Source organism: Acanthochromis polyacanthus, chromosome 8 (assembly GCF_021347895.1).
Source record: "Acanthochromis polyacanthus isolate Apoly-LR-REF ecotype Palm Island chromosome 8, KAUST_Apoly_ChrSc, whole genome shotgun sequence".
In the NCBI taxonomy this organism is placed as follows: domain Eukaryota; kingdom Metazoa; phylum Chordata; class Actinopteri; family Pomacentridae; genus Acanthochromis; species Acanthochromis polyacanthus.
The window spans coordinates 27,453,742-27,478,154 of record NC_067120.1 but is presented as its reverse complement, the minus strand read 5'-3'; the positions used below and the strand labels follow the sequence as shown (position 1 = coordinate 27,478,154).

Genomic DNA, 24,413 nt, shown 5'->3' with positions numbered 1-24,413 from the left:
TTTCTGTCTGAAAAGCCTCATAGACTTTAACCCCCCCGCTGTGCTGTCGACATAGATCTGGTGTTTCCTGTCAGATGTTTATCATTGTAATGAGTTGTATGTGGTGGGAGGTTGACTGGATTTTAAACCAGAGATCACAGGTGGGATCAGTGTCTGTCAGCAGCCATATGTAATATGTACTGGACAGGTTGCAGATTAAAGCCTGAAACCACTGACTTTCACATATGTCTAAAATAGATTAACAGGAGCTGATTTGTTTCACTTGTTTCATTGATGACATCATTGGTTACTGTGTGTGATGGTACATAACTGATTTATGATTTATGTCTGTCAGGTCACCTTGACGTCATGCCTTTCCATGTGCTGTTGGAGGGGACAGGGACAGGCCCGCAGATACCAGGACACCTGACCAGGATTTCCATCTCACTCATCACCACCAGCACTGAGTTAACCAACAAAGTAGTTAAGGTTTGTTTACAGCTAGTCTATAGTCCAAAAGACTTTTCATTTCTATGGAACAAGACTGATAATACTGTTATTTCTGTACAGTAAGTCTTAAGTTAGGTTTTCATTGAACATTCCAGCCCCATGGAAGGAATATAACTGGAACAGCATGTAAACAATATTGACAAGGTCAGCCCTTTCTTTCCTACCAGAGTTCCACAGAAGTCTGAATGCTTTTATAGCAAATAGACTTGACTACTGCAGTTTTTTGTTTCCAGATCTGTTCAGAAAATCTTTAAAGCATTTCGAACTTATAGAAGGTATTGTTGTTATGAATGTGTTTATTGATAAACTCCAGTATGTCTAAGTCTAATTTTTGACCAAACCACTAAAAAAACAAAACAAAACGGTTCACTTTGCACTGCTCAAGTAGAGTGAACCTTCCACTTGTGATACATCTCATGAAGTTTCAACGTTATGATTGTGTCAGCGGGAATGTGCATTTCATTGTGTCGTAGTGTTTAATATAGAATGATATCTGAATTTTGTCTTGTAAATATTCTACACAAATTACATTACATATATTAATATTTACAGAAAGTAATGACACACAAGCCATTGCCTGCTGCCAGTTGGGCGGGATGGTCAAGCAAGGAATTACTAGAAAGCAGGTTTGCAATAAATTAGAAGCTCTTCTGAGGACACAGTGAAGTGTATTTTACTTTGTCATTGGCTGAGAGGCTATCATGCCAGAAGGAAGCCATCCTCTTGAAGTGGCACTTCAGGCCTGACTGAAATTTGCTGCTGATCAAATGGACAAAGAAAAAGCCTTCTGGAGGAATGTTTGGGGTCAGATGAAACTAAAGTTTTGCTATTTGACCAATAATACGTCTTCCCTTAAAACTCAAACCTGCCCTTGAGCATAGTGGTGGGCACTGTTCCCTCTAAGCTGTGCCTGTGTGCAATTGCGCACTGGTGACACGGTCTCTGCGCACAGAAAATCTGTGCTGCACACTCACAAAAAAGAAAAAATCCAACCTAAATTGAAAATTATATAAATACATAATTCATTATGTGCTATTTTTCAGTGTGAGTCAGTGAGTGACCGGTGGCTGGCTGCTCCAGCCAATGATGCGATTCACGTACGTATTTACGGAGCTAATCAACGTCATTGACAGGCATCCTTATGTGCAGCCACCATTGTTAGCCGGCTGCGACAGCGTGCTAGCCTCTCTAGTCTTCTATGTATACATCTTTGCTTCTCTGTGTGTCTGGTCCTGTAGTCATGTCGTGGGTTGCCTGATTACTGATGGTGCTGCGCACTGCTCCCGAGCATTTAAAGATTTCTTTACCCGAAACTCTACAACGTCCAAAGAAGCAAAAACGTTTGCAAATGTACCGATATGAGTGGGAAAACTTGAACCCTTGACAATGGGTACAAGTTTTCTATTGCTTATGGTCCATAAGCTGAAGTAAGGCAGCATCAGAAACATGAGAATAGAGAGGACCCAACCAGCAGGTCAGTTTTTCATCCTCAATCATCTCCTGAAGTCCACATGGTAAGGGATATCATGATGTGATCAGCTAGATTTCCTACAGTATATGGTTGTGAATTTACCAGAGGATGCTTATAATTATGCTGATGTGGTCAGCATAATTATCAACAGCACTAAATCAATCAATAAATAAATACATACACACATAAATGAGTTAATACATTAGCTGTGTTAAGATAAGATTTAGATGAAAAAATGTCTGTAGAGAATTTCTTTGTACATTATTCTGCATTCAATTTAGGCTTTTTGCAGAATACAGTATTGCAAACTGGTTGGTCATTACATTTTATTAGTATGGTTTCACTGTTTAAAATGATGCTATTTCTTTCCAGACAGAACCTGTGATAAAAAAAAAAAACAACAAAATTTTTAGTTCTGTGTTAATAAAGCACTTAAAGCTTTAAGTATGGCTAAATGCTTTTTTCAAAATTAAATATATCACCCCTTGTGTGGTAGTGGCCCCAAGTTCAGTAAAGTTGGAATGATATTAACAGATCCAGACTTCCATCATCAATAACTCATTAGATATAGGTTGTCAAAACATAAACAATGCCTCTTCCCCATTGTTGTAAGGTAGACAATGTGCTACAAGCCCAGTTTTCTCAAAAGTAACTGTCTTTCAAGCTGCAGAAATAACATTGGTGTCTATGGAGTGCACAGGGACCATCTGCAAATTGCAAAACCGCTGCAACAGCAAAGAGAGACACATATATCCAATAACTTCACTCTTATACATGGTAGTGCCACCAAAATCACTGCAGCCTTCAACTGACTCCTGTTGACAAAGTGTTTTAGCAGAAATGTAAATGCTGTAATTTGATTCTTTTAATAAACCGTGTAACTTGGATGGATGCGATGCTGGCATGACCAAAATGCACACATCTGATGTTGCTCACAGTGGTCCAAGGGACCGCTCAGGGAGTTTGAGTGTTTGCTCAGACTCATGAAAAATTAGAGGGAACATTGGTGATGGGAGTATGGTGCTCTGGAGCTATTCTGGTGCCAGTTAGACTGATGCTAAACACAAAGTAAATTGAATAAATAAGGAATATTTACCTCCACATTCTTCAGAAAAATCTAAACTTATCAGTCAGAAGATCTTGGATGTAGTTGGGTGTTCCAACAAGACGATGACCTGAAACACACATCAAAATGCTAAAGACATGACAAAATCAGGCTAGAATTAAGGTTTTAGACTTGTCTCCCCAAACTCCTGACTTCCACCTGTTAAGAGAACTGGTCAAGGATACAACCAGAAGCTTGTGGACAGCTACCAAAAATGCCTAGTTGAGGTAAAAATGGTCAATGGATGTTTAACCAAATATTACCAAGTATTGCTGTATGAATATTTTTTACCCAGTGGATTTTGTCATATTTTCAGAAAGCCAAAATTCATGATTGTTTCTTTGTGACATGGATAGACGGGTTTCAAAGATTCTGTCATAGAAAATTGAGAGCTATAGCACTCATTGGAAGCTCAAGACTGCCATGATATACATGATCTTCACAAGGGTATGTAAACTTTAATTTATGGCCATAAACTGAATGTGAAAGTATGATGCGCAGTCACTATAAGAACAAATTAACTACAAGATGTTTTGGCTGCTGTAGATACCAAATCTTTCTTGTAGATTTCAAGGTTTACCTCTTTTTTTATTTTCTCCACTCACATCCATCTATTTTCTCCTTTTCATTTGTCTGTCATCTGCCTCCGTCTGTTCATTCACCTAGTTTCTTTTTTTCTTTATGTGAGGATGTTTTCTTGTTCTTGATTATAACTGCAGGAATACATTAATGAAAACCAATGCAGCAAAATAATCACCTTCTGTCTCGCAGCTCATTTCCCCAAGGTACTTATCAACACCGCTTAGTTTCCACACTGGCTTTGATCGGTTGACAGGCCCTCAGTGAAATTCAGCAGCGCTTCAGTTTGAGCTCAATGCTTTTTAGTTCATCTTGAAATTTAGTGTTTTTATTTTTTTGTTCTTTTCCAGGGAAAAGTGGTTCAAAAAGGGCCGCTGGTGTCGTTTGCACCTGACAACTTCATCCTGAAGGCTGTCATCCAAGGTAGAGCTCAAACATGTTTTTCTCCATATTTGTATCAGCTTTTCATTTGTAGCTGAATTTAGTCCAAGCAGCTGTCTGCTTCCTTTTGTGTTGTGAATTAGTTTTAGATATGGCTTTATACTTTATCTTGTCTTCACTTCCACAGTTCCCCTCTGGCTGCATTTCTTAGTGGTATTTTGAACAGTGGAAATTTCAAGGTGGAAGTTTGCTAATATTTTTTTTATGACCCTGCCCTGCTTTGTAGGTGTCAACTAGCTTCATTTTAGATCCTTGTTCAGAAGAACCCAACTTTTGGTGTGAATCTCTTTGATGAATAGCTCAAGTGCGGCAGTTTTCTTCAGTATTTTACAATTGCCATATTGGAAAACCTGCAAATGCAAATAGGTCTATCTTGTTTTGGATTATTGTGCTTCGACACAACAGCCATGTGACCATATGGATGGGCAGTTAAGAGGAAAAGCTCCAATGCATGGAGAGTTCCAAAATATTAGTTACTGGAAGTAAATGTTCTAGGGACTATTGATGAAAACGTGTATCTTCTGATTCTTTATGACACAGTTTGATTCAAAATTGAATGTTAATTGAAAATGCTTCTTGATTTAGTTTGATTTAGGAGAAACTGAGATTCTTCTTTTTTAACATTTTTACCGAAGTTATTTTTTCACCTGCTGATTTGAAATGACCTCCATCAACTTGAAAGCATCTTACATATAGTCTTCTTTCTGTGTGAAAACAATGAAATTAAAGTTTAATTCACTGACCTGTGTTACTAGTTAAATGTTTTTGTAGTTGATCTGTGCTGTGTTAAGTGCTCCCGACGCCACCATTAAGTCATTATATCCAAAATGTGCCCATGTAACACCACTGAGCATGAAATGTACTTTAAATGTGAAGTAAAACCAAAACTAGGGATACCCTGTAGCTCACAGATTGAGTGGACGACCCATAAACAGGGGCTATAGTCCCGACACAGCGGTCGGTGTGCTTATATAAGCTGTTCATCTAGTCTGGATTGTAGAAGCAGACAGAGAAGGCCAGTGCACAGTATTGTTGTCTTGTCTGACTTTCTTGTCCTTGAACTGCCTTATTAAAGAGCCACAGAGTGCTGAGACTGTGACAGTGATATACCTCCTTTTATTCTTTTAAACTCTGTGACACCACATCTGTGTCTCTTCCTGCAAAATGAACGAGTCCCTCTCCTCTATATTGCAGGTTATACACAGTCTGTCAGTTTTGGTATAGTGTTTGCCCCGCTGTTTGGGTTTAGGTGTTGGATTTTGTCATTGTGACTGTGATTTGTATTTAAACATGCTGTATTCTGTATTTTAATAACCCTTAATAAACCAATACATATTCGACCTTACGCTCCAGCACCCCCTGCGACCCTAGTGAGGATAAAGCGGTGTATAGAGAATGGATGGATGGCTGAATATTAGACCTGTAGTGATCTGGTCAAATTCATAATCTTTGGTGTATTTCTGAGAAGTTAAGTGAGGTAGCACTTTGGATTTGACACCATATCTATTCGGAACCTGTGCCTCTGAAAGTGGCTGCAAAGTTTGGTGTCTCTTAACTGTTTTAAATTTTTGCTCTATTTTTTCATATTTTGTCGCGTTTTGTCGGTTGCTGATGGAGGCTTCTGCTGGGAGAAGAGTTTTTTCAAGAGAGGACATTTTTTTCTTCGAGTCAGAACAAATCTGGACAGTAACATCCAATTCCAGTGGACATCTCGAGGTGTTTTCATGGTTGCCATGCTGGTGCAAAGTTGAAGGCTAGGAAATGGAGAAATAAGCCCTTTCTTCCATCAGTCATGATTGAAAACATTAACTCTCTGACAAATAAAAGTGGTGAGCTGGAGACACTGGTGACAACTGACAAAACATACTGTGAATGCAGTCTCCTGTGTTCTACGGAGACCTGGCTGAATCAAAACAACTCGGACTCAACTATGGATCTACCTGGCTTCACCCTCATAAGGTCAGACAGAAATGCTAAAGCTAGTGGCAAGAACAAAGGAGGGGGTCTGGCTTTATTTGTTTACCAGAGATGGTGTAACTCCTTACACATAACTGTAAAGCAGAAATTGTGTTATCCAGCTATTGAACTGTTGGCAGTTGTCCTTCGGCCATACTATGTTCCAAGGGAGTTCAGTCATATCATAACAATATTATTTAATAATCAGAAGATGGACTGCTCAAGCTAATGAAGTTCTCAGGGACTGCTTTGAATCAACAGACTGGAATGTGCTGCTGGAAACAGATGAGGACAGTATGAACATTAACAGACAGGTTGATTGTTTTACTGAGTACATCAACTTCTGTAGAGACACAATCATACATGCAAAGACTGTACGCTGTTTCCCCAATAACAAACCCTGGATCACAAGCGACATAAAGGTAATTCTCAACCAGAAAAAAAGCTTTTAGAGAAGGTGACAAAGAACAGCTCAAAAAAGTGCAACATGAATTTAAGAGGATACTGAAGGTGGCAAAGCTGGAATACAAAAAGAACATACAGAGGGATTTTCAACACGGCAACATCCGTGATGTGTGGAGAGAAATCAGTACCATCTCTGGACACAGCAATAAAAAGGAAAAGGAGCTAATAGTGGGTGATGTGTGGAAAGAGCTGATGAACTCAACCTGTTCTTCAACAGATTTGACACTGTGGACCATAGACTGTATATAAAGATGGACATAGCATCTGGCTCCAAAAATGAAGCCCACCCGGAAGTGTGAAAAACTTGCAATATCACACCGTCTGCTAGGGCTGGCTCCAAAAAGCTTTTGCTCCATAGACCCCATTTCATCACCGGAAAAAATAAAATTTGATAGACTGATTTTCTACAGCTCAGAGAGAGAGATCAGGTGGCCGATCTTAAAATAAATCAATACTGAATTTTAAATGAATCGTTAAAGTTGGCAGAGCCATGGGGCGTGGCTATACTTGATAGACAGTCTTGTCTGGAATGATTGACAAATCCTTTAGAGCGAGGCTTTCAGCATGGCAACAACAGAAGCCTCTGCGGTAAAATGTGGGCGGGATAAGAGAGTCTTCAGCTCTCAGTCTGGCCCGCCCATAGACTGGTCCTGCCCCTAGTTGCTCTCCGGTCCAGCCTGTTTGATGACGCTTTTTACGTCACTGGCTCCAAAAAATCCAAAATGGCGACCAGGAAGTAGCAAAATCCGGGCTTCATTTTCTCGACGCTGAAACCAACGGGTGACGTCACGGTTAGTTCACGCCTGCTGTGGACACACCTACTTCCACTGCTGCTATGTCCTTCTTCGCCTCAACATGTGGAAATCCCCACTATAGCGCCTCCTTGTTCTTCTCTGTCTCCTACACATGTCTCCACAGCTGCAGCCACTTCCATTCTAGCACCTATACCCTTCTCTGTCACAGAGACAGAGCGGATGTTGGAGCTTGGGAGACTTTGCTCTGGGAAGCCAGTTGGTCCAGATGGTGTACACCCGCTGTCAAAAGTTTTAGGACACTTTCTCATTCAAATAAAGTAGAACCTGTCCTACAACTTTTGACAAGGGGTGTATCTACCAAATTTGGTACACATATGCAGCACATCAGGCTGAACAAAAAAGTCAGTGACAGCCACATTCCAAACCCAACAGGAAGTGAGCTATTTTGCGTTGAATGTCAGATTTTGCCCATTCTTCATTTTTTCTAGAGGGCACTCCTCGGGGAATATCCAATTCACCTCAAATTCGGCCAGTACATACAGGAGGCCTTAATGATCCAAAGTTATTAAAATCTTTTTCCAAAGTCAAAGGGCGTGTCCATGGCGGCCTCTGGAATTTTGATCCTTCGCCATGAAATTTCAAATTCTGTGTAAATGCCCTGAACATGCTCCGGCTGAACTAAATGACTACAGACCTATTGCCCTTACCTCACACATTATGAAAACTCTGGAGCGGCCGATTCTATGCTTACTTAGGCTTGAGGTCAAAGACAAACTTGATTCCCTACAGTTTGCATGCAAAGAACACATTGGAGTGGATGATGCCATCCTCTTCATGCTTCAACATGCGCTGTCTCATCTGGAGGAAGCTGAGTTCATGTGAGAATCCTGTTCTTTGATTTTTCAAACACATTCAACTCCATCCATCCTACCATACTCAAAGACAAGCTCACAGAGATAGGACTGGATCCTTCCTGTGTTTCTTGGACCATAGATTGGTCACAGTTTGTCAGGCTGGGGAACTGTGTTCCTGGAACCTTACTGAGCAGTACTGGGGCTCCACAGGGAACGGTTCTAGCTCCATTCCTGTTCACACTGTATACATCAGTCAATACAGCACTGAGTCCTGCCACATTCAGAGTTACTCTGATGACACTGCTATTGTGGCATGTATCAGAAATGGGCATGAAGCCGAATACAGGGATCTAAAAAATGCCTTCAGTCACTGGAGTCACAAAAACTGCCTGCTACTCAGTGCCTCAGAGACAAAGGAAATGATAATAGATTTCCGTAGATCCAAACCCCATTTCAGCCAGTGAACATTTCTGACATGGACATCGAGGTGATGACATCGTATAAATATTTAGGTGTACACCTTAATAATAAGTTAGACTGGTCAAAAATCGTAGACTTCATCTACAAAAAGGGCCAGAACTGCCTTTTTTTTTTTTTTTTTTTTTTACCTCAGAAGACTTTGTTCATTAGACATCTGCAGTAAGATGCTGTAGATGTTTTATCAGTTCTTGGTAGCAAGTGTTCTGTTTTATGCTGCAGTCTGCTGGGGAGGCAGTATAAAGAACAAGGATGCAAAGCGTCTAAACAAACTGATTAAAAAAGCTGGCTCTGTGGTTGGAATCAGACTGAACACATTGGAGGATGAGGTGGAGAAGCATGCACTTAGCAAGATGGAGGCCGTTCTGACAAACATGGATCATCCACTTCATATCTCCCTCAATGAACAACGAAACATCGGTGGTGGACGGCTCTGTCCTGCAGTGGACGACACTGCAGGACAGAAAGATTCAGAAATTTTTTTTAACATCAGCAATTCGATTATTTAATTCTAAAGTAAACATGATTTTGGCAGTGATGCAGCTTATTATCTAGGTCCACAGATTCATGAAATATTTCTGTATCATTGCGAGGTAATGGCATGGCATTACTGCGACTATGACTACAAGTAAACGCTACGTCAGTTGCCTACTGACGAGCACATGATTGCAATCCTACTACAAATCGACCACTGCAGACTTATGAAGACCTTTCTGTTGGAAATGATACAAGGAGCAATTGATTAAATTGAGAGGGTTTTTCCAAGTCCCACCAATTCCTGCCGCCCACTGCTTGGGTCACGCAATTCGGTATCTGTACATAATGTACATGTGTATGTGCTCAGCGCAAGGTAATATTTTATTATAAATTTCATCTTTTGGAAATGATCCAACTGAGCAGCCTTGGCGTAGTGCTGTGCTCTGTGAGTGCTTTTCTTGTTTGTTATGTGCACAATGACTGATCTGTAGAAATTGTCCTGCTTGAATCCGGTCCATGGTGCAAAAAAGGTTGGAGACCGCTGCTGTAAAGTATCCACTTTGTTTAATCCTTCATCTATGCATTATGTGATGTTTCAGTCTATGAAATATCAGAAAATGGTGAAAAACAGCCATCACAATGCAATTATGCCAGGGTGACATACAAATGATTTGTCTGGCAATCAATCAGAAATCCAAACATATTCAATTTAATACAACTTAAGACAAACAAAATTCTCGCAATTGAAACTGTAGCTATCAAAATAGTCAAGTTATTTCAAATTATTTTTCTAATTATCAGCTAGCCATTTGAAAGACAAAAATTGTGTAAGTGTAAAGACATGCTCTGTGTGTGTTTTTCAGAAGAAGATTCTGTGTTGAATGCCTCATCTCAGAATCTGCCTATTAACGTCGTCCTTTTTGGAGAACTGGCCAAGAACTTCAGCCAAGGTGTCAATCAAGAGGTGGGTTCACTCAGTCAAAGATATGATGTTAAACCACAGCCAAGAGTGACTTTAGACTTAAAAACAAAAAGACACATGGAGGCACAGCAGACTTTGTGACTTTAAGGGTCAGCGTTACATCAAGGTTTCTTGGAAAAACTTGTGCTGACAGCAGTTTTCTTATACTGCATCTTTAGGTCACGTTCACACCTCATTTGTGAATCATGTATCATATGCTGTTGTGATGAAATGTGGCCTACACAGCTGGCGTGTGTGATGTGTGACTGCTGAATTCAATTTACTGTTCAGGTTATTTTCAATTTCCTTTATTTCCCCTATGTTTGGTAATCCCCAGAAGGGGATTCTGTTTTTGCATATCCCAATGGAGCTCCGGACGTCACGTGACTCCGTTTGTTTACGCCGCCATGTTGGCAGGAAACTCCGCTTCAAAATGAATGGCGCTGGTAGAAAATTTACGCCGTCTGAGTTTACTTTTCATTTTAAATCAGACGATATTATAAAATATACAAACAAACTGGACAAACTAAACATATCCGATCCATATCATGCCCCCGGTATCTTATTTAAGAATCTTGAGACGGTCGGAGTGGACCTTTTACCGGACCTGCGGTACCCTGACATCTACAATTACCTGATAAATTTTCCTTCATCCTACTCCGGTGAATCTCTTAACCCTTTAAGCTTCAGTCAATTCCAGCCATTTTCAGTACAAAAAAATCGCTAATATTCTATTTGTAAATAAAAATATGACGAGAAATACAGGGAATATTGGACGTGCATCGCGAGGTGCATTTCCTCGAAAACGACCTATTCGTGGATTATATACCGACTTCAAGACATGTTTTGGACAAAATATTTTACAGGCTTGTTTTGTCTAGATGTCCAAGGTTGGATTATGGCCGTTTTTTGTGGAATATTTTCATCTGTGTGTAATAATGAACCCGGAAATGTGAGTCGCGCTGTGTACGTTGAAGCCGTGTACAGAGAAAGGATGGATGGATATTCGTTGTTTGTTGGACAAATGTGTTTATATTACCCGCTGTGGTAATCACATCTGAAAGTGGTTTATACCGGCGGATTCATGAGAATCTAAGCTTTCCATCGGCGTATAGTGTTTGTATAATCGTGTTTCAGACATTTAGCAAATTGCTTATGCAGATCTCAAAGTGTACCACGGGCGGGACACTGAAGCGCAACTGAAGCGGAACGGCGTATAAAAGCCTTGAGGGGTAAGAGAAATTACGCGATCAGATATAAAGCTTAGGAAACGGATTCTGTACCTGATACAAAGTGGTCGCTACATAAGCGGAATCCGTTGCCTGCGGGTTCCCACCGCTCCGTTTTCTTCTGCTCGCTTCTTGCGCGTTTTATGGCAGTGATCCACCTCTGTCGTCTTTCAGGATCTTTGGGAATCCGATAAAATGCTCTCCCCTTTGCTCGTCCTCGGCTGTTCTGGCATCCCGGGGCGCAACAACTGTCCACCATATGGTGGACTCTCTGATGTCGACGCTGAAGAACGTTTAGGAGTTAGCTGGCAGTAGTTTAAATAGCGCGCCTTCCTGCCAATATGGCGGTGTTTTGATTTCGACTGTTGCATGCCGGGATTGTGTGACGTCATCTCCCGGAGCTCTATTGAGGTCAGAGCGCAGGGTCAGCCATGGTATGGCACACCTGGAACAGGAAGATTAGGGGCATTGCTCAAGGACTCGACAGTGGCCATCGGGGTTTGAACTTCTGACCTTCGGATCAGTAGTCCAGAACTTACCCCTTGCACCACCACTGCCCCAGAAATTTTCTCTCCTCTGTGTCAGCTGAGTGTAATCAAAACCGTGAGGTTTCTTTGTTACTTGGCAAATATCTTTAGCTCTTTCAGACATGTGCAACATCATTGGAGTTTCAAATGGAGACAAATAATGACCTTCCTGTATGCAGTGATCCATTTCTTCATTTGAATTAGGCTTTTATCAGAGATTGGTCATTGTTTGCTTTCTCCTGTTTTATAATTATATTTCATTATGATTCAGTTAGAATCTTAGTTAAAAACCTTGTTTTTCTTTATTTTTATTTACTATATGCATACTTTGTTTACTTTTGAAATTAATGAGTCGTGTTCTGACACTTTTTATGACGCCTACTGACCCTGCTCTTATATAGGACACTCCGGAGAATATTATAAACAATGGCAAGCAAATTAAGTTTTTGATTTTATAATTTGTAAAATTATTACAATCTAATTCATAGATGTCAAGAAAAAGAAAATTCTAAATGAGGGAATTCCTTATTTGATCTCAAAGATTGGGATTGGGACTGACCATGGCATTTGGTACTAGCTTTAACCTAAGCTTTGTTCATGTCCGCTGTTAAGCAAGTATGGAAAAGGAAGAGCACATTATGTGACAAGACGCAAATCCTGTGATCTGATACAAATTCTAAAAAAAATTTCTAGTCTGAAATCTGCTGCATTATCAATCAATAATCTGTTAACTGGTACCACAAATTGAGCACAGCTGACATTTGCTCTGTATTGATATAACTGATTCAAGGATATTTGACAGCTGTTCAATATATATATATATATATATATATATATATATAGACACACACACACACACACACACACACACACACACACACGCATACATATATATAGAAGTAAATAGAACAGGTATTTTAAAAAGTGTAATAGTGCACTTAGGTGCCACGTCTTAAAGTTTCTGATACAAGTGAAATGCTTGGTATGAAATGGATGCACAATTGGGGCCAAAGTTAACTCACACTACTGGTATATAGGAATGCTGTCCTAATCATTCTCAGCTTGTCTTAAATGCATGTGCACTGGCTGGAGGACGTCAAGCGTCACAAATGTCTTTGTCATGGTGTCCATTGGTGTCCTTGGTGTCTGCAGAGCTGTTGTTATCAGAACCCTCCAGTAACAAAGAAAACGCTACTTAGCCACACCATTGTGAAAATGAAATTGCACTGAAAGATTACACTATTCATGTCTACAGTTTGAAGGTTAATATTTACAAACTCTTCAGCTGTAAAGATACTAGAATAGAAGAATAATACTTAATTGATCCTTTACAGGACATTGTGTAATGGGGCTTATTGATCCTCAGGGACAGAGACCCCCTAATTAACTTATTCAGCTGTCAGGGAATCACTGGACCAGCTCTCCATCCTACGGGTCCGGTTCTACTTCCCCCTGAGATCTAGCTCAGAGGGATGCTGCAGAACTGTTAAGCTGGTGAACGATGGAAATTCGCCTAGCTCTCTCACTGTCTTCATCCAAACGCCTATCCCTTCTTCCTCCAATAATTAATTTAACCGAGTAGCCACTTCGGTATAGTTAAATTTAATCACCAGTCACGTCTGTTAACGGCAGCTTCCTGTCTTATGGATCTTGCACTTGGTAAGTTGCTAGGTTTAATTCAGAGATTATGGACATATAGATAACCTCTGGGATATGTTTATACCGGGCCAACCTGACCCCTATAATTAGGTAAACCCTTCAGAACCTCTACTATTGTTATGCACGCAGTAATCTGACTTTTTACATCCAGAGCTAGATGTGTAAGTATTTATTCAGGGATAAAAATAGCACCTGCAATTTGTTGTCTTTAATTGCAGAAAACTGCTTTATTAAAATGTATTTTAGCAAGGCAAAAGCATAGCCAATAAATCATCAGACAAATAATCAACCATTAGATAATATTCAAATCACTCATCCTAACTCCTAACTGGTATTATGCTTTCCTAAAAGAAGAGTAATAATCACCCAAAATATGTAATTTGGAGGGAGAGCAGTCAGGGTGCTCACCTGACACCCGACAAGTGTTTGAGACCCGCCGGGGCCCAGGGGGAAGTAGACGGGGGTCCAGACCAGTTTTAGATCTGCAGGTATCCAATTTGGTTGTTTGGGCCAATAAACTTTATAATCCACTCTGGGGTAATTCCTTTGGAAATAATAAATTGCAGTAATGTTCCATCAGTCAGTGTTATATCCAGATCACAGTTCTGTAATCCTCAAACAATGCAGAAAGAGCAGTTCCTTTAAGGCCCGGTCACACCGCCCGAACTTTGCTGGAGCGTTCCTGGAGCGGTGAAAAAAAATTCATCACCGCTCGTAACTGTTCACCACCGTTTAACAGAAGTTGGCCCCCGTTAAAGCAACGCCGTATACGCTCGGCCACCGCTGATGTTTCTGGAGGGGCCCTCCTACCGCTCCGAAAGTTTTGAGCTGCACAAAAGGCTCGGTCACACCGCCCAAACTTTGCTGGAGCGTTCCTTGAATGGTAGGGAGGGGGGGCCGAATTTTGACAACGCTCGTCACAAAATGGGAAAAAAATCGAAAACACGGGCGTTGGCTTAGCGGTGCACCGCTGAAGCCGGCGTTGCTTTAGCATTGGTTTAGCGGTAGCGAGTGTTGGTTTAGCTGTGACGCGAGCGTTGGTATAGCGGCGTTCTGCGCATGTGGGCGTTGGCTCAGCGGGGGTATAAAGTTGGTTTAGCGGCATACCGCTTGTGACTACGGAGCTGAACGGATCGTTTTGATACAAGTTCTGATAGATTTTTGATAGAAGTCGATAGTTGAAGTTCATCATGCCACGTGGACAAAAGAAGAGGAAGGCTGGAGAACGAAAGGCAGCAGCCTCCAAGACGATCATTACTGAGCAGGCAGCTGAAGCAATGGAGTCAGGTAAATAGATGTGGCCCACTGGTTGTGTCAAGAAATATTTAACAACTGTGAAAAAATACTGTGATGTATTTTACTTCAACCTTTTTCATTTATTATTCCATTGTTATATTCTGCAGAGACCAGTCAGTCCACAACAGCAACCACTGCTAGCACAGCCACTGTCTGACCCACACAACTCTGTCTCTCCTTCTTCTCTCTCTTCTCCTTCTGTCAACAGCTTGTTGCAATCTGAGGAGGTTCTGATTCTGCTGCTGGACTAGTGCACCAATCATAGCAAGTCTCTATCCATGGTGATACAGTTTTATTGTAACTTTGAGCGAATTCAATATAGATGAGGTCTGAACTCAACGGCAGCTCGATTCCAAATGAGCTCCTGGTCCATTTCTCCCCGTATTTATAGCCAAATTCTGGTCCCGCTCCGACACCTCTATACCAACACCAAACCAAAGTTCATCGCCGCCTTGGATCGCTGCTTCAACGCCCGACACCGTTCCAGCAACCCCGTGCCCGCTCGTAAAACACTTACAACCGCTCCACCGAAGTTTGTGCAACGTTTAATCGCTGCCCGGGCAACGCTGGCGTAGCAGCGGTGGTCCAGCGTTCAAGATTTCTGCATTGGCCTAGCGGACCCAAGCGTCCACGAACTTGCGTCTAGCGGTGCCAAACTTTGACTGGGCGTTGGTGGAGCGGGGGTGAACTTTGCCGGGGCGGAAAATTTGTGGTGGTGAACGGTGGTGAATGGTTACGAGCGGTGATGAATTTTTTTTCACCGCTCCAGGAACGCTCCAGCAAAGTTTGGGCGGTGTGACCGGGCCTAAATATTGTGTCGCAACATGGCCTTAAACAGCTTTGCAAGCTTTATAACAGAGAGAAGATCTGCTGGGATGACATGCAGCGACATCGCCAATGCGCTTACCGTACAGTTTGGAGCTACACAGGGCTTGTCTGCATGCAAAGGTGGTGTGCGGAGCGAGGCAACTCAGTGTCGTATTTCGATTCTAATGTTTGTTTGCCAAAGTGTTGGTGAAAAAAAAGGATATCGAAAAATGAAATTGAACTCGTTTTTCGTTATCCGTTTTTATTGGGAAAATAAAAATGGAATAACGGTCAATATTCTGTTTTCTGATGTTTATCTTGTAAAAGTGTAGTTAAAAAACGGATATAAAAAAATGAAATTTAACTTCTAGTTTGTTTTTTGATATCCGTTTTTATTGAAAAAAAGAAAATCGGAAAACGGATTGGTTTTCCGTTTTCCGATTTTTGTTGAATGACGGCGACGTACACGGACCTACTTGGGTCCGTGTACGTCGCCGTCATTCTATTTTCGATTTGGGGTCAAAACACCAAAAACGGATAACGGTCGTTTCCCGTTTTCAAAATAAAAATCAGAAAACGAAAACCAATCCGTTTTCCGATTTTCTTTATTCAATAAAAACGGATATCAAAAAACAAATTAGAAGTTAAATTTCATTTTTTTATATCCGTTTTTTATTTATTTATTATTTTTTATAGCCCAATATTACAAGAGTTACCCCAAAGGGCAAGCAAATCGGGTACAATGGATTTCACTGCTGTCTTATTTATTCACAGGAGCAGGGTGACTTAAGAAATAAATGTAATAGTCAGAACAGCACTGCCGAAGCGGTCTATCATAATTGCATGCCTAGTTTTTATATACTTTGTGAACAATCTCATCCACTATATCTGAATGTCATAGTAATAATGTGAACATCGCCACCTTCTGGGTGCTCTAGCTCAGAATACACAATTTTCAGCATTAAATGTTCTTCCAGACTGGATCATCATTTGGCCGCAAAATGATGACCGGCTACCTGTCATCAAGAAATGTTAAGGCTTGTGAGGGCAGGGTTAAGGGTAAGATCCCTGCATGAACCCTACCACCAAGCACGTTAACATGTAAGAGAAGCACTATGTGTTTGTGCAGTTTAAAAACTTCAGTGTACCGCCGGTAGTACACTTACTAATTTGCATAGGAATTTAAAGAATGTCCGACAGCTGCAAACCCGATTATACAAACACTATACGCCGGTGGAAAGCTTAGATTCTCATGAATCCGCCGGTATAAACCACTTTCAGATGTGATTACCACAGCGGGTGAGAAAAACACATTTGTCCGACAAACAACGAATATTCATCCATCCGTTCTCTATACACGGCTTCAACGTACACAGCGCGACTCACATTTCCGGGTTCATTATTACACACAGATGAAAATATTCCACAAAAAACGGCCATAATCCAACCTTGGACATCCAGACAAAACAAGTCAGTAAAATATTTCGTCCAAAACATGTCCTGAAGTCGGTATATTTACCAAGAATAGGTCGTTTTCAAGGAAATGCACCTGGCGATGCCCATCCAATATTCCCTGTATGTCTCGTCGTATTTTTTATTTAAAAATAGAATATTAGCGATTTTTTTGTACTGAAAATGGCTGGAATTGACTGCAGCTTAAAGGGTTAACAACATTTATGTTTTGATTTGGTGCTAGGAGAGTGGGTCCGTGTACGTCGTCATTTCTGATGTTTGTCTTGCAAAAGTGTAGTTAGAAAACGGATATCAAAAAATGAAATTTAACTTCTAATTTGTTTTTGATATCTGTTTTTAATGAAAAATGAAAATCGGAAAACGGATTGGTTTTCCGTTTTCCGATTTTTGTTTTGAAAACGAAAAACGGGAAACGGCCGTTATCCGTTTTTGGTGTTTTGACCCCAAATCGAAAATAGAATGACGGCGACGTACACGGACCTACTTGCAAGTCCGACACTCATTGCTAATGTTATCTGACCTAACACACAGAGCTACAGTTAGCTAATGTTAGCTAGCAACTTAGCTTAGAACAGACGTAGGTGTTCTTACTGATTTTGGAGGGATTCAGCTGATCATGCGGTCTCCCACACTGCTTAATCCACACGCGGCACCTTTCTTCTTGTGTCTTTGGTTTGGGGAATGCAAAAAAAATTAACACCACTCTCCAAGCTTTGCGGATAACGAGTGTCGGACTTGCAAGTGTCGTACGCATACCGCTTCGGCATATTGGGGAATGATTTTTTTGCATTCCCCAAGCCAAAGACACAAGAAGAAAGGTGCCGCGTGTGGATTAAGCAGTGTGGGAGACCGCACGATCAGCTGAATCCCTCCAAAATCAATAGGAACACCTACGTCTGTTCTAAGGTAAGTTGCTGGCTAACATTAGCTAACCGTAGTTCTGTGTGTTAGGTCAGATAACATTAGCAAAGAAGACGTCTCAATGGAAGGTTACTTCTCTTAAAACTTGAGCTACTGTGTATTATTTGAGCAAAATAAATACTGGTGATATGTAGAGATCAGCCCCACTATATGTGAGCAATATCCTGGTTCGCTGTAAACCAACACAAATTTAGCTTAGCAAGGAATGGGCAGACACATGATAATGACAGTTGACATAACATTAATTTAAATGTATATAATACATATTGACTTACCCTGCTGTACAAGAACATTGTTGTTCTGGTATATGATTATTTTTCACGTGAAGTGACAATAAATGGGGTGGGTTGCGCTTATACTGAGCTCTGTGCGCTTTTCCCTCTATTTTCACGTCCTCTTCATTTGCACTCCGCCAACATTTAATTTGGTGAATGTAGTTCTCAAAAGCATATTGGAGACCCTTCTGTCTGCTTCTCTCTGGTGTCGCTGTAGAATATGTCCAGAAATTTGCACATATCTCCTAAGAAATATCACTCACCGGTACCGCTAAAAATTCCATATTTCATGCTCGGAGGGAAAGCTTGACAGGCGCAGCAACAGTAACCAAGGGGGGCGGGGCTTAGCAAAGGGTCAATTGTTGTGAAACAGTATAGCTTGCAATTTGTTTGTGTTGCATTTGAGTTGCATTTCTTTGTGTCCTGGGTGGAGACAGTAAACACATCAGAGATATTTCTTAGCAGCATCTCACTTTGTTTTTGGTTTCCCCACAGTGGCGTTTTGATAGAACTCCAAGCCCTGTAAAGCTTGGTGACAGCAGGAAGTCATCGCCTGAGCTGCTGTGCTCAGCTATCGAACACAGAGGTCTTGTCAGGCTGTGTGTCTCTGTAAACATGATTATTCAGACTATCTGTTATCCCTTTGTCAGCCCTGAGGAGAGGCTTAAAAGCCATCTCGGGGTGCAGCTGACATGCCAAAGAAAAGACAATCTTCACTTTTCACACACCAGCTTATCATCAGCAGCTTGTTGTGACGTCTTGCTTAGCATCTCCCAGGGTGCAACATCTGTTGCTTCGATCTGCCCCTTCCTCTGGGAAGAAGAATGTATGTTTATCACTCTCCGCTCTCCCACATTTAATCCCTGATTTCTCTGCTTGCTGTTGTTTATCATGTGTTTCCCTGCAGGATTTGGTGGTGGCCGCTGGCTTCACTGTGAGCAAATCTCCCACAGTTCGTAAGGACAACCTGCACCCGTTTAACCTGCTGCTGTCTGGAGGTGGCGCCTGCATTTATGTGAGGACTTTTATATATCTAAGAAATATGTACTTTATGTGGATACATATATCACAAGGGTTTTTCTTAATTTCTATTATTTGCACTAAAGGGACTTTCACACTCAGAAAACTCATTCCTGTTCATTTGTGGTCTAAGCAGTCATTGTGCACTGAATGTAGTAGGACATCAATCATACCCAAAATCATAGTCAGGTGACTCCCTCTGTGAGGTTGTGACCCAAGGTGGTCACATTGGTACTTCTCTTTTCTGTCTGAACTTAATGCACCACAGTTTCATTATCTGAGTATGTGCCTGTTTATGTTCAAGCAAGAGATCTTCTCTAAAAACTGAATATGAGTCATCTCTGACCATGTCTAATTCTATGTTGTTGTCAGACAACAACACCTGGAGCCCTGTCTCTGTTTACCTGCTAATGAATTTCTCATCATCCTCATGTTTAACCTGCAAGCAATCATCAGTACATCAACAACGCAAGACGTTACCTCAAAGTGACAGCAGGGACAAACTTTTTCTAAATTTTCATACATATCCAAAATCACGTGCAATTTCAAAAACTTTGTTCTCTGCATACTAATAGTTTAAATACATAACCCTGGAAAAAAAATTGCAAATTTCTGTCATGCAAAATGGGGCAGGCATGTTATTTGGTCGCGGATCCGCGAAAAGTCGCGGTATCAATATTGAGACCCAACGTGAATCACCCAAATTCGATGAGAAAAAAAAAATAGGGTGTAAGGGATATAGGGTTGGATCGCACGTAGTTGTCAACAGTGCGCTGGCAAAAGCACGAGTTGGAAACAACGATTGGAGAGCATTATCGAAAGTTGGATGTAGCTGGGAAAGCGAGGTGTATGGTGTGCGACGATGAGACAAAATACAGCGACAGAGGATGCCAAGTGCTGATAGACCACATGAAAACGAAAAATCATGCCAGGAAATTGTACGAAAAGCGCTCTAACCACCAAATGCCCAGCAATTTTTTCACCCGGCGGAGGGAAGAGACGCGACAACAGGACCAAACATACGGGATCAGTAGTGTGTACTTGCAACCATAGACATAATAAAGAGTAGACGCCGCTCGGGCTGCTGCGCATCGAGAAATACGGCCGCCCTCTTGGTCCGATCACCCGCTCCACTCAGTGCTGTTTGACAGCGCATTTAATCCATCTTAACTCTGAATATTAAACTGATTTTCACGCGTTTTTATTTTTATTTTTTGCTGCAAATGTCATACATGTAGCTATGATACAGGACAAATGGTTCAGCGTATTTTAATATTCATAGCGGGATTAACAGTAATAGAATATTCTGATATTAAGCTTGACTGTAGACAGGTATTTTGCAAACACTGTAAACACACACACACACACACACACACACACACACACACACACACACACTAATATATGTTAGATAAACAGATAATGGCAATAAAGTCAATTAGCCAATTTTAATAATTTGAAGAGACAATATATGATTACGCTATGTATACATATATAAACAAAATACTGACTAATAAACACATATTTCTATATAAAACAATAGAAGTTATATATCAGAGAAAATGAATATATATAAATCATAGATGGAGTATTAATATAATCAATATATCAGAGAAAATTATTATATAAATCATATATAGACTATCAATATAATTCATACATATATATTAAAAAGATATATCAGAAAATGATAATATATATATATATATATATATATTGTTTTATATAGAAATATGGTCATTAGTCAGTTTGTTTATATATGTATATATAGCGTAATCATATATTGTCTCTTCAAATTATTAAAATAATTGACTTTACTGCCATTATCTGTTTCTCTAACATATATTAGTGTGTGTGTGTGTTTGTTTACAGTGTTTGCAAAATACCTGTCTACAGTCGAGCTTAATATCAGAATATTCTATTACCTATTATTATTATTATCTATTATTCCCGCTATGAATATTAAAATACGCCGAACCATTTGTCCTGTATCATAGCTACATGTATGATGTTTGCAGCAAAAAAATAAAAATAAAAACGCGTGAAAATCAGTTTAATATTCAGAGTTAAGATGGATTAAATGCGCTGTCAAACAGCGCTGAGTGCAGCGGCTGACCGGACCAAGATGGCGACCCCACCGCTCGTCAGCCCCAATGGACAGTAGCGGTTGATGCGGCGTCTACTCTTTAATTCAATTCAATTTTATTTATATAGCGTCAATTACAGTCAAATCGTCTCAAGACGCTTTACAGAACCCAAATGCCTGACCCCCAGAGCAAGCCCAAAGGCGACAGTGGCAAGGAAAACACCCTTTTAACAGGGAAGAAACCTCGAGCAGAACCCGGCTCTATATAGGGGGGACCCATCTGCCTGCTGGCCGGGCGGGTTGAGAGGGACAGAGGAGGGCAAGGGGGAGGGATGGGAGGAGAGGGAGGGATGGGAAAGCAAGGAAAACACAACACACATTTGGATACATGCATGACAGGATATGTGACACAGACAAAGTATAAGCTAACATTGAAAACAGACTCATAGTTTACTCTTATGATGTACGGCTCTGACATAAAACATACTCCATATATAGCTAGCAGTAAAATTCAAACAGTATGTAAGTTAGCATAACAAGTATAGTGAAGGCGATGCAGAGTTGACTGGTGGAAAAAGGGGAGTTGGAAGCAGAGGGCTGGAGGAAGGTCAGCAGCAGCATCCCACAGTGGACATGATGGAGACTGGACCAGTTGGTGGAACATCAACCGCAGATCTGAAGCATCCAGCTCTGGGACCAGGGACACTCGGAGAAATAGCACAGGGGGAAACACAGTGAATGTACTGCAATAACGGTATACATATTAAATGTAAAGGTAGATAGAGAAGGGCTCACTGAGTCAAGAGAAGTCCCCCAGCAGCCTAGGCCTATAGCAGCATGACAAGGGGCAGAACGAAGGGACGTTCAAGAGGGAGTCAGCTGTGCAAATGAAGACACAAGCCGAACCCCTGTGGATCACCCAGTCAGCCCCAACTATAAGATTTGTCAAAAAGGAACGTTTTAAGCCTGGTCTTAAAAATAGAGAGGGTATCTGCCTCCCGAACCCAAACTGGGAGCAGGTTCCACAGGAGAGGCGCCTGATAACTGAAGGCTCTGCCTCCCATTCTACTTTTAGAAATTCTAGGAACAACAAGTAAGCCTGCACTTTGAGAGCGAAGAGTTCTACTAGGATAATATGGTACTATCAGATCTTTAAGATATGATGGAGATTGGTTATTAAGAGCTTTATATGTCAGAAAAAGGATTTTAAATTCTATTCTGGATTTAACAGGAAACCAGTGAAGAGAAGCAAGTATAGGGGAAATATGATCTCTTTTGCTAACTCCTGTCAGTACTCTCGCAGCAGCGTTTTGGATCAACTGTAGATGTTTGAGAGAGCTATTTGGACAACCCGATAATAAGGAATTGCAATAGTCAAGCCTGGAAGTAACAAAAGCATGAACTAATTTTTCTGCATCACTCTGAGACAGAGTGTTCCTGATTTTTACAATATTACACAGGTGATAAAAGGAAGTCCTACAGACTTGCTTTATGTGTGAGTTAAAGGACATGTCCTGGTCAAAAATAACTCCAAGATTCCTCACAGTATTACTGGAGGCCAATGTGATGCCATCCAGAGTAACTATTTGCTTTGAAAGCGAGTTTCTAAGATGTTTGGGGCCAAATACAATGACTTCAGTTTTGTCTGAATTTAGCAGTAGGAAGTTAAAAGTCATCCAGGTTTTAATGTCCTTAAGACAATCTTGCAGTCTAGCTAACTGATCAGTTTCATCTGGCTTCATAGATAAATACAATTGTGTGTCATCTGCATAACAATGGAAGTTAATACAATGCTTCCTAATAATATTGCCTAAAGGAAGCATGTATAATGTGAAAAGTATCGGTCCTAAGACAGAACCCTGAGGAACTCCATGATTAACTTTAGTATGCTCAGAAGAGTTATTGTTGACATGCACAAACTGGAACCTATCTGATAAGTAGAATTTAAACCAGTCCAGTGCTGTCCCTTTAATGCCAATTGAATGTTCTAGATGCTGTAATAAAATTATGTGGTCGATTGTGTCAAACGCTGCACTAAGATCTAACAAAACAAGTATAGAGACTAGTCCATTATCTGATGCTATGAGAAGGTCATTAGTAACTTTCACCAGAGCTGTTTCTGTGCTATGATGCACTCTGAAGCCTGACTGAAACATTTCAAACAAATTATTCCTTTGTAAGTGTTCACATAATTGATTTGCAACTGTTCTTTCCAGAATTTTAGAGAGAGATGGTAGGTTGGATATTGGTCTATAGTTAGCTAACACATCTTGATCTAAAGTGGGCTTTTTAAGCAAAGGTTTGATGACAGCAACCTTAAAAGCCTGTGGTACATAGCCTGTTACTAGAGAGAGATTAATCAGATCTAACATTGAAGAATTAATTAAAGGTAAAATCTCCTTGAAGAGTCTAGTTGGGATAGGATCTAAAAGACATGTTGATGGTTTGGATGTAGAAACTGTTGAAATTAGTTCAGAGAGACATATAGGAGTGAAGAATTCTAAATATTCATCAGGTCTAACAGCCAATTCAAAAGCATCTGTGACATTTGTGGGAAGGGCCAGATTAATTTTATCTCTAATCATAACTATTTTATGTGTAAAGAAGCTCATGAAGTCGTTACTGGTTAAAGCTAAAGGAATACAAGGTTCAACGGAGCTCTGACTCTTTGTCAGCCTGGCTACAGTGCTAAAGAGAAACCTGGGGTTGTTCTTGTTCTCCTCTATTAAAGATGAATAATAAGTTGTCCTGGCATTACGAAGAGCTTTTTTATTGATTACTAGACTATTTTTCCAAGCCACATACACTTCCTCTGAATTAATGGAATACCACTTTCTTTCCAGCTTTCGGGATGCCTGCTTTAAATTCTGCAGCTGGGAATTATACCAAGGAGCAAGTCTTCTCTGAGATATAACTTTCTTTTTTACAGGTGCAACACTATCAAGAGTTGTACGCAGTGAGGCTGAAGTATTATTAACATAATAATCCACTTCTGTGGGGGTAAAATTATAATATTTGCCTTCTGATTTATCAGTAAATGTTGCTGAAGTAAACAGTGAGGGTATTATTTCCTTAAATTTAGATACTGAA

General features: G+C 40.6%; 1 protein-coding gene across 7 annotated transcripts in view; it reads left to right on the top strand.

Annotated features, from left to right (window-relative positions):
* pot1 (protection of telomeres 1 homolog) overlaps positions 1 to 24,413 on the top strand; it is a 132,653-nt gene that overhangs the window by 26,655 nt on the left and 81,585 nt on the right. For all 7 annotated transcript variants that reach the window (XR_007943623.1, XM_051951558.1, XM_051951559.1 and 4 more), the window contains exons 2-5: positions 335 to 468; positions 3,995 to 4,067; positions 9,933 to 10,033; positions 19,125 to 19,232. Coding sequence is in view for 6 of the 7 variants with exons in the window: in XM_051951558.1 (XP_051807518.1) it covers positions 335 to 468; positions 3,995 to 4,067; positions 9,933 to 10,033; positions 19,125 to 19,232 (416 nt within the window). In the remaining variant the exon portion in view is untranslated. The remainder of the gene's footprint in view (positions 1 to 334; positions 469 to 3,994; positions 4,068 to 9,932; positions 10,034 to 19,124; positions 19,233 to 24,413) is intronic.